Raw genomic sequence first — 12194 nt, 5'->3', positions numbered from 1 at the left:
GGATTGTCTTCTGACTATTCAACCGGAGAAGTGGTCAGCAAGTTCTAATTCTGGTTTGAGGGCTATTTCATATCATTCTTAATGTTCTTTCCATTTAATTGGCATATAGTTCCCAGTTTGAAACAGGATATTACTCACTTGAATTCTTTCCATAGGGGGAAAAACAATTTTCCAGGCTCATTTCCCTGAGAATTGCTTAGATCAAGACCAAGTTGGTTGAAGTAAGTTGTTGATAAGATTGTGGGAATACTAAGATCTTTACTCTAAAATACTTGGCAGAAAAACACTAATAAGAAAGGCCAAAATTTCAAAGTCTGGGTGTTCAAAAGAGCAACCCCATGTGCATTTGATTATGCATTTAAAATCTCATGTTAGTTAGATGCTAGACGACACTGGGGCATTTGGGAAGATGTTACCAAACAATACAGATCCCTTTTCTGATTTGTATAGCCTCGTGTATTTTGAGGTGCATTTGATGAGTGGATTTTCAAAGGTCCAAGCAACATCGGTAGTTCCCTCTGCAAGTCAAAGAGCACAGAGCAACCGCCCGCCCCATGGCAAGCAGAGTGAGCAACTAAAGGGTTATCTCTGGTAATCAAATGTAATGAGAGAACATCAATGCTGTCACACTGTGTCAAACAACAAAGCTGGCACCAAAGTAATCCTGAAAATATCAGACTAAAATGTTCCTTTGCAAATAGCCTCGTAAACAGAGGGGAGCTTTAAATCAGTGAAGGCTAATTATAGAAATAGTAATAAACTATTTATTTGGACTACATCAAAAGGGCCAAAAGAGTGGTCCATATGCAGGCAATATTCTTTATAGTTCTAGAGTCGGGAGAAGTGACCGGTACTTCGCTGGCTCAGCAGCAATAAGTCAGAGTCAACCCTGGAGAGCATCTAAATGTTTTGTGCATCACTCTTTTCCTGGGTGATGATGCTACAGGTCCTGCTTTGTAGACTAGCCTTACTTCTGGCTTTTTACCATAGTTTCATCTTTCTTGTTTACTTTTAACTTTTCTTTTTGTACTATGTGCATCTACGATGAGAGTCCCTTTTCTGGGACGAGGCAGAGAATAAGTGAACATTTTGCACTGAGGTACATGGTGAGGGGAGTAGGCCAGGACAAAAATGGTGATTCTGAGGGGGGTTTGTCTATTAGTGCCTCCTTGTTCAGTGCTGCTCTTTCCTCTCTGTGCTCAGGGGAAGGCTCATGTTATCTCTGGAGAAGGAACTTATATGCAAATTTATGCTATGATGTTAGGAAAAAATGCTTAATTCCTCTTAGGAGAATTTTTAAGTTTTACATTTCTTTAGAGAGAGGACAATATTTAAACCTAAAGAAATACTACATAATGTGAGACAGAAAAGTGAAAACCTTCTTAACTAAGAAATCACTTCCATGGACATTTAGGTTGCTGCCATGTCCTGGCAGAATGGAAAAGGAAGATGTGGTAGGTATATACAATGGAATATTACTCAGCTATAAAAAAGAATGAAATAATGCCATTTGCAGCAACATGGATGGACCTAGAGATTGCCATACTGAGTGAAGTAAGTCACACAGAGGAAGACAAATGTCATATGATACCGCTTATATGTGGAATCTAAAAAAATGGAACAAATGAACCTATTTACAAAAAAGGAATAGCATCACAGATGTAGAAAACAAACTTATGGTTACCAAAGGGGAAAGGGAGGGAGGGATAAATTGGGAGATTGGGACTGACATATACACACTACTATGTATAAAATAGATAACTAATAAGAACCTACTGCATAGCACAGCAAATGCTACTCAATACTCTATAATGACCTATATAGGAAAAGAGCCTATAAAAGAGTGGATATATGTATATGTATAACTGATTCACTCTGCTGTACAGCAGAAACTAACACAACATTGTAAAGCAACTATATTCCAATAAAAATTAATTTAAAAAATTTTAAAAACAGTAACTTCACAAAGCGGTATAACCTTTACCCAGGGAGATGGTCTGACTTCTCCTTTGAAGTTCTGCTTTTGTCTATGAAACTTAAAAGGACCTGAGACCCTCTTGCTTAATCTCCCTCAGTCTTATACTCTCTCCTTCTTTACTGGATGATTTAACATGTTCATCTCTCTCTCAATATTGATGATCCATAATCATCCACTACACATTTCTGGTTATTTTACTTGAAATTTCTTATAATTCTGTATAAGTTTATTGACTCTTACTTCTTCAAATCAGATTCATTTTTCAATCCATTTAGGGGACTTGATCCCTACCACTCCATCCTAAGATGAAAATGAACCAGTGGTTTGATAAATTCAATCGTCACTTGTTAATTAACACACTAGAACTCTCAACAACATACAATATCACGGTCTCCTCCTCCATTCTTGAAACATACTCCGTTTTTGTTTTCTGTGATGCCATCTGGTTTTCCTTCTACCTCTCTTCTCTCCTTTTCAGTCTCTGGATGTGGATGTTCTTGTGTGAAATCCTTTCCCTTTCCCTGATTTTTAAATGATAAAGTTCCTCAAGAATCAATCCTCAGTGCCATACTCCTCTCATACACTTCTTTCTCTCTCATCCACACCTTTAATTACCCCTTACCATCTAAATTCTCATGATTCTCACAGAAATACCAACCTCTCCTCTGAGTTCCAGACCTGCCTAACTATGTCTCAAAATCACCTCATATTTAACCTCAGCAAAAATCAAGTCATGATTATTCCATTCTCCAAATCTGGCAACCATCCCTCTCTGTCTTCATGAATGCTACTGCCTGCCGCTGATTTCCAGAACAAACATCCTTGCATCATCCTTAACCTTTCTCGCCTTCATCACCAATATCTATTTCCTTAAGAAGACCTATTGGCTTTGCCACCTAACTAGCTCTCAGATGCTTTTCTCTACTCACACTGCTCCCATTCTAGTCCTGTCTACCATCAGCTTTTACCTGGAAAATATACTGGTTGTTCTCCTTGCTTTCACTCTTTCACTCCTCCAATCAGAGGAAAGAGTGTTTAATTATAAACCAACTCATCTCATTTGCTAGCTTACAAGCCTGTAGTGCTTTCTTTAAATCCTTAACATCTGATCTCCATCTTGGATATTCTAAGTCCCAGCCATATTGGTACCTTGGTTCCTTGAATATGTAATGTTGTCTCCTATCCTGGGGGCTTTGTACATGTACTTTTGTTTGTCTGTCTAGAATGCTATCTACACTTCCTTACCCAACTAATACCATTTAATTCTTTCCCAGTAAGTACCAGCTAATTCTTCAAAATTCAGCTCAAATATAGTTAAAATGTTACTTCCTCAGGGAAATCTTTGCAGAATAATTAATGTGTCTCTCTCTCCTCCACTGGACCACAGGTACCATGAAGGCAAGGAGCATATCTATTTTATTCATTGCTTTATATGTAGCATTTTGTAGGCACACAGAAAATATTTGTTAAATATATGAATGTATATGACAAATTGAATGAACATGAATGATGCTGTTACATCATGAGCTGCTGGATCGTTGCAGGAAGTCTTTAAATCAATCAATCTATCTATCTATCTATCTATTTATCTATCTATCTACCTACCTACCTACCTACCTACCTATCTACCAAGTAATGTAGATTAAAAAACATGACCACATTCAGAGATTTACAGAGATTTTGCCATAAGAGAGAGTTCCTAATGGAAAACAATATGAGAATCATCAATGTAGATCATAAATAAATGCATTTATGAATCTATATTCATATAGCTGTTAGAGCTTCTCAACTGAAGGGCTTAGATATGAATCCCTTCAGCCTTCAGAGCAGCAGGATAGAATCTAGGGCAGCTGAGCCAATTGGCACCATATTCTATACCCATTTTCTATGAGTGTCATGACATAAAATAATTTGAAAAATGCTGCTAGATGGGAACAATTTAGAGGGTTTTTTTTTGTTGTTGTTTGGTGCTTTTTTTTTTAAGAAGTGATCAGAATTTACTTTCAAAAGCACAGTAAATTGAATTAACAAGGGTACAAATTGAATCAGTCTGAAATACCAGGCTCCATTCACTGTGTTATCAGGTCACCACCAAAATGATGTTTAAGAAGTATATGTAATTATATCATAAGTGTTTATAATATGATGGGTGCTAAACTGAAAAAAGTAGGATATAAAGTTGTAAATGACTACAAGTATAATTTTAAAACACAAAGATAGTTAATAGCAGTTGTACTTGATTTGTTTTAGACTGTGATTTTTATTTTTTTAATCTATATCACTGTATTATTTCTATTAAAGTGAAAATATAAAACATTTTAATTAAAAATAAACATTATAAATAAAAAACTGACTTTAATTTGTTGTTTTGTTTTTCCACTCTATATGACCCTAATCTCGGAATATAGCTGTGGTATATGTAAATCACCTTATTGGAGAGCCACTTTTATATTAAAAATTCCTGATTATAATAAATATAGTATATTTCAACTTAATTTGCTAATATATATAGGATTTTATTCAGAAAAATAGATGTTTTGCCTATAACTGCTGAGTACAATATTCAACAATAAGAAAGAAATGATAATATAACTTGAAAATATTTCATTTAAGAAGTAGTCTGTATTCATATATCAGAAATACTTAGAATGAAATAGAACATCTACATTTTTCTATTTGATTTTCTGGATGGTTATTATTATTATTTTTTTTACAAGACAAGGTGTAAATACGGAGACAGGTCTCTCTACCAAAATAGTACTTCATCATACTAAGTATCATAATTTATTCTGAGAAGTAAATATTGAAAATAATCATGGAATTACACATCAGGCTCCCTACTAAACTGAAAGATCCTTACTATTAGAAAATATGTTTTCTATTTGCTATGCACGCTGTAAAATACAGTGCCTGACTCATCATGAGTAAATTTCTAAATATTTATTAAATGAATGAATACATATTCCCTAAGGAAAATAATGTGTACGTTTCATCATGTATGCTACTTTCTGCTCTAAATAAGGTTTAATGAGCCTTACCTTCCATCTAATGTTGTCTTTTCTAATGTCTTTGTGGTTATAACTTCATATTTTAAAAAGAGAAGTCCTCAGTGGTTAATTAGCAGCAATCAAGAGAAGCTTAAACATGTCATAAAGGTATAATTTCTGTCACGAATAGCTTTCTTTGTAGGAAATATATCTTGTGAGACAAGCTAAGGGCACATATCCTGCAGCAGAGCAGTTTTGAGAACCATTTCACTGGGATATTTCTTTCAAGTCAATCTTCTTGGACCAGCCATCCAAACTGAATGCTTGGTATGGTTTCTCTGAAAGGGATGGTCTGCTTTCTGCCATTGAAGCCCGATTGTGCTAATAGCTAATAAGTTTCTTATGACTGAGTTTCTAAATGTCTCAACTGAATTGATTTTTATAGTCAGGCCTACTTTTTTTCTTTTTACCGCAAATAGGCATAGTCAATGAGGCAATACCAACAATAACTTCACATGCATAAATAATATGATCATTTTAGTTGGGCTTTAAAAGATATTAATCTTATCTTTAGTGGATTTTGCAAAATCAAGGGACCTTGAAAAAATAAAGCTCACATAGTGGAGCCAAATCATCACCTCAATTTTAAATGGTACAGAATTTGCGATCTGTATAGAAATTTAGAGGCATTAACAAAATTACCCTGGGAATTTAGAATAGAGCCCGTTCCTGGATTTCCTGCAATTTTGGCAAGCCTTATAAGTTCCTTAAATACAAAGTGAAGGCATAACGTACTTAAGGGGAAGAAATCCAACACAGAGAAAAGAGTGCTAACACAAATAGACGTTTGAATGTGTTAGTTCAACTAAAAAGTTTTCCCTGGGGAATAGTTGACAGTTTACCTACTCTGGGTGATAGGATACCTAATTAAAAAGATGCTTTCAACTTCAGAATTCTTCAGATGTTAATTATTTATTAGGAAGCTATAAAATGTTAACAGTGTAAAAAGCATCACAACACCTGCTCCAGTATTTACTTATTTATTTAGCTATTTTGAGGAATAAAGTTTACATTATCAATCTCTCTGGAATTTAGATCAATGGTCTTAGACTTTTTTTTTATCAAGCTATTCCCATTTTCTATAATAATCAATATTAAGATATGTGGGTTATGTACTCATTTGGATTTAGCATTAATTGAATAGAAAAATTCAAACTAATTTATCCTAGTTGATTTATATTCAAGTATAAATATAATGGCTAATTTGTAATCTATTAAATTTAATAGTTCAAATAACAATACTTAGATGTAGGACATCATTTCATTGCCTGTTTTGTTCTTTAATCATAATTGAACTTTCTTTTAACTAAATGTTTCTATTTTTATAAAATTGATATTTATGGATATTTTCCAGTCTAGGTTTAATTTTACGACACTCTACTAAATTGAGACTAGTTTGCCTACATAAGATTAAAGACTCCTTGCCCAGATAAAATTAGTTTACATAATACATGTGCAATAATTGTCTATAAATCAAACCATCTAGCAAATGCATTAGGGTATATTTCCAATGATTACTTCTACAAACAACACCATCCACTTTTATAGCCCTTTATAATTTACCAAGTATTTTTACATATCACCATTAATTAAATCACAAAAATAACATCTCATAGATAAGATAATGATACTGAGAGACAGCTGTTAAGACATGACCAAAATCACTTGGTTGGAAATGACAGAGCCCGGAACAGAACTCGAGGCTTCTGGTCCTCATTCAGAGTCATGTTTTTCATACTGATGGATTCTCTTCCAATGTGAAGAACTGTTACCATACCTATCTTCCAAATTGTCTCAATCTGAATTTCAGTGTATTTGTTTTCCTTCCTACCTTTAGTTGAAGCATGTGCAAGTGAACCCATAAATGCCCAGAATTCATGAGATACACACACAGTTTAACCTTTGTAAGGCCAACAGTACACTGAGAAGGATATAACTAATTCATAATTGCTTTCCTGCCACTGATCAGTTTTAAACCAGTGACTGGCCTTGACTTTGGGTAGAGTAAATAGGAGTTATACTAAAACTTTCATTAGAGGATCTGTCTAAAGTTTAACAGAGAAACAAAAATAGATCAAAGAATAGTTTAGTTTAAAAGACCTTTGACTTTTCTAGTAACCCTACAAATATTTAAATAGATGCTCAAGTAGATTCTAGACAAATATTAAAGATTACCACTAATTGTATATATAAATGCACATTTATATAAAGTGGTGTGTGTGTATATGTACATATACAAATATAAATATATATATATAAAATGACCCATAGTAACCTTAATTGAATATATAAACTCAAGAAAAACTTTGCTGCCATAAATTATAAATATGAGCTTTTGTATTGCAAGAAAATGTTCCTCTAGGGATAATGTCCAATAATAACAAAGTTTTATAACTTTTAAAACTGATAAGGTACCTTAAATGGCCCCCCTCTACCATCTCAGGATGATTAGTGTAACTACCAGAAACTAAAGTCTAAACTTAGCATTAATATGTATTTTAACCTAATGTAGAAAACCAGAAAATTAATACCAATCAGCCACAGTACAGGCAATACTGAGGACTGTGTGGAGTTTGATGTTAAAACTGGCTTTGTGTAATGTCCTCAGCAAATCTTAGTAGAGGCACTGCTGACATTTGACTACATGATGTAAGTCTATGTCCCTCCAAGGAACAGAGGAAACAAAAGCAAACTATATAGAGAAGAAAATGTGAATATCTTTATACAGCTTTGAAAATAATACAATTTTATCAGTCAAAATGAATAATAGTAATTAGTTAATTGGTTCTAGCCCAAATTTTTAATCTTCATAGGTTCTCAAGGCAAAAAAAAATTATTTTATTCCTTTTGTTTTTTAGGTGACTACAAGACCAACCAATCATATTCTTCCCCTGCACTATCTACTTACTGATGTTTGTTGATTTAATCCTTCAGGTATCCTGTATGATATCAAATATTAAGTTGGTTTTACTTAAGTTACTTTCTTGGGAGAAAGAGGATAATTATATAGATTACACTTTTAAAAATAGTAACCTAAGAATTTTGCAGAAAAAGCCAATCTCAAATTACTTCACATTTTTTGTTTAAAAAAAAATTAAAGCTTTGTTTTAAAGTAAATTATTCTAGTAGATTAAAATGTACTTTGTTATACAAAAATGACAATTAATGGCATATGTACTATCTCATATCATTATGATAACTTAGTGTCATTGAAGTTGTGAACTAAAATTCATTTTATGGAAAGACAAGAAAATTCAAACAAAAATTTTACTCTGCCCTTTGGCCTCCTCTCTCCCCTCACTGTGCCTTGTGTATCTGTATTATGCATCGACCAAACCTTCCCCATAGGCAGAAATACCTGCTGGACCGAAAAGAGCAACATTCTCCTAGCGTCAATAAGACAACTCCTTAATGATAACTTTCCTGCTTGAACTCATAAGAGGTCATATGACACTTAGATCTGGATTATGTCAATAATACATCATTTAATGTACAGCCCTCTGTCTCAAATAACTTGTGTAACTGTGCCTTGACTTCTAATAAGCAGAAGAGTTCTCAGAGCTTTCTGAGCTGCTCTTCCTAGGTTATAATCCTCAAATTTGGCTTGAATAAAATTTTCCATTTCTTTCTTAGATCGACTGATTAATTTTCGTCGACAAAGTTCAATGTAAAGCAACGGTGTATTCACGAGAAAATATTTCCAGCATTATTATTTTTCATACAATTTCACAAGCAACTGGTGAACACAGCCACAATTCATTCAGAAAGTGTTTTCAGTGGAAGAAATAATGTGTTAACATTCAATTGTTTATATTGGATTTTAAACTAACCATTTTCCCTTGTCCAGATGGTCTTCCTCACAAAATTAAGGTTTCATGTTCAAGGAGAGAGGTACTTACTAAGCAAGTATACTATGTAATAATTACCTTGAATAGCTTGCTTATTTTTACTCTTAAGTAGCTACTTTCTTCCTGTCAGAGTGTAGAGCTTTAAGTCCAACAAAATATTTGATCTCATTTCTATTCAAAATTGGTTTTTGAAAATCAAAATTAAGACCCCCCAAATTTCACTTACTTCGCTTTAGCTTCTGCATCTTCATATGCTTTATTAGAAACATCATCCAGTCCTCCAATCAAATGCTTGAAAGAGCTGTCAGAGGAAAAACACAGTGATTAGGATAAAATCCTCTGCAAAACTGTAACAATGACAACCTAGTCAATGATATATTGAAACAATCTGAAAGGATCTAAATAAAAATGAATTCAAACATTTAATCTAGGTACATTATTAAGAAACTTATGTGATAATGATATAAACTGAGAGCAGGGACTTCTTTTAAAGTGCTGTGAGATTTTACATTTTAATTTTAAACCTCTATAATATTAATACATGCAAATGGCTTTGTGTGTTGTGAGTATTAAAAAACAAAATAGGCATGAAACGTATAGCATATTAAATTTAAATGTTGCTTTATCACTTTTACATACACTTTCTTAAAAAACCTATACAGAGGAACTTGACACTCTGCTGGGGGGCCGGGGGGGCTGGCTATAAGGGGACTGGAGTAGCTATTATCTCAGGCCCCTGGGTAATGATCTCATCTGAGGGTCAGTGTATCTAGAATGCTGGGCTAAATACACTAAGTATTTCTAATACAAAAAGGGACCATAAGAAAATGACTAGACAGAAAGTCAAGGAATCAAGAATTGTATTCTACAGAGTGTCAAGTTTTCTGTAATGAATTTATTAATGAAGGTCAAATGAATGAATGCGAATGAATGAGCAATAGGCAGCAGTCCTTATAAAATTTTCAAAAATATAATTAATGATAAAATAAATTGATAAATATAACCCCCATGATTGAGAATAGTTCAAATATGATTTTGGCCATTGTTCTTTATGTGGTAAAATTCCCCACTTCCCCACAGAATATCTTGGTTATTACTTAGAGAAAGCCTGCTTTTACTGAAACTCCTTAAGGCTAGATGAGTTGATATTGTAAAGTAAAATACAATATTTCTTTTATTATGAATAAAATGATAATATCTGGTTGATTTTCTGTTTTCATAAATAACATGAAATTTAAGCACAGAGAGGTTAAGTTATTTCTCCAAGATGACAGCAATTTAGTAGCATATCCAGAATTATAATGCATATTTTCTGATACCCACTCTTGTCCTTTATAATACTTAGATATTTTTAATACAAGCAAACCCAAACGTTGTGAAAAGGCATTGACAGAGAGGAACCGAAGAGCATTCAGTGGTAAAACCAAAGAACAACAACCACTAAAACTTAGCGTTTCAAACACACTCGAATATATTAATAGATTGTGCTCTTAGACATTTAAAACACACAGTAATTTTGAGAATTCAAATAGTTAATAAAAATTCCTGTCTTCCTCCTAGTATCTACTTAAGTTAAGCAGATCAGTGTATTATCAAAGAATTAGAGAGCAAACTGATAAGAAATTTGATAAAGATGGAGATTTTTTTACTTAAGAAAATCTGTTCATCCCACTAGGCTCAGTTAAAACCATGCAGATCACTTTTTGAAAATACAGTTTGAAATTTCTGTTAGTAAAGTATACAAATAGAAGAGCCTACATCTGGCCAATCTGTACAGAGTTTTAAAAGTAGAAACCGTCTAATCACAGCAATAAGTTTAAAAGTCAGGTTAGCTTGATTGAGGGGAAAAAAACTTTTTAGACCTGGTAATGAGCTGTTTATATCCCTTTTTTGTTAAATCTTAGTCATATCCATGATTTAAAAAGAATGAACAAAAGAAGTATTTGAAGTGAGACTTTTTCATATGTCTTCTTAAATGCCCTTGGTTTAAAATACAAATTTTCTATGGGGTACTAATGATCCAATATTTATGATTTTTTTTTTACTACTAGATAAAAAAAAAATTAAGGGAAATTATATGTACTTACAAAAGGCCCCTATCTTGATATAAGAGAAAATTATTTTTGAAATAAATTCTCTCTAACTGAGGAAAACCCTTTTCATTTAATGTGCAATTGATTTTTTATTATGGAAATATTTTTTAAACTGAGAGAAGAAATTAAAGACTTAATTATAGTCCTCTAACCACAAGTAACTAATAGGAACATCTTTATGTAATTCTTTTTTTTTCTGCATAGCTTTATTGTTGTTGTTTATAGAGATGTAACCATAAAGTAGCTATGATTTAATATGATTTATTATCTTGATTTTTAACTTACTCTTACATCATAAGTGAATACTTTTATTTTTTAAAACTCCATAAGCAATATTTTCACAGCCAAAGTAATAGGTCCTCACATGTATACACATGATAGAATATCTACTTATCCATCTACACACACACACACAGACACAAACACACATACACGCTCACATACGCGTACAGATGAAGGAGCGGGCATGGCAACTATCTATAAAAACATTTATATCTATACCCTCAATTAGAGATTAAACATATGGAATTTCTTTTTGAAATAAAAACATGCAGAATTATAATCTTGACTTTAGAATTGGAACCATATGTCCTTTATAAATAATCTTTATTTAGAAAGCAATCCTGGCCAAATAAGTTTTTGAAACATGAAACAAATGCATTCTGCTAATATTCTGTTTCCTCAAACAATAAGTTAACCAGTATATTTAACTAGCAGTTTAAGAAAATGTAGCATTTTCAAGCAATATTAATAAGTTCCAAATAACTGTCTGTGTCTAGGTATCTCTGCACTGATCAGTGAATAATTTAGGACATCTTGATAAACATAATTGATGGCATTTCAGAATTTATCACTCCTGGTGCAAGTATGAACTAATTAGTACCTCATTTGTCCCTGTCACAGACACTCTGTAGGAACACCTGTCGTTTGTGTGGACCCTCATCAAACAGACTTTTGAGGAAGTATTACTATAGGTATCAGATGCCTTTTAAATATTTACTCGGGTCCTAGGACATTTCTTGACTACTAAAGGAGAAGACTTTGATGTTTCAATCAGAAGGGGATTATAATAAAAAGTTTTAAAAACATTAACAACTGAATGAGCAGAAACCATACCATTATTTATCAGTTGTAACAAATATAGGAGACTAGAGGAAAATCATTAAATTCTCTTTTTAAACAAACTCACAATTCATGTATGAGTTATATTTTAGCACTGTAAAATAAA

General features: G+C 32.9%; 1 protein-coding gene across 2 annotated transcripts in view; it reads right to left on the bottom strand.

Moving 5' to 3' along the window:
• The window catches only part of PRKG1 (protein kinase cGMP-dependent 1), a 1262482-nt gene that overhangs the window by 110587 nt on the left and 1139701 nt on the right, over positions 1–12194 (bottom strand). For both annotated transcript variants that reach the window (XM_060102657.1, XM_060102651.1), the window contains exon 9: positions 9100–9174. In XM_060102657.1, the coding sequence (XP_059958640.1) occupies positions 9100–9174 (75 nt within the window). The remainder of the gene's footprint in view (positions 1–9099; positions 9175–12194) is intronic.

This window comes from Mesoplodon densirostris, chromosome 1, assembly GCF_025265405.1.
Source record: "Mesoplodon densirostris isolate mMesDen1 chromosome 1, mMesDen1 primary haplotype, whole genome shotgun sequence".
Taxonomy (NCBI): Eukaryota; Metazoa; Chordata; class Mammalia; order Artiodactyla; family Ziphiidae; genus Mesoplodon; species Mesoplodon densirostris.
Note: the sequence above shows the minus strand (reverse complement) of the source record. Positions and strands in the feature narration are given on the sequence as shown.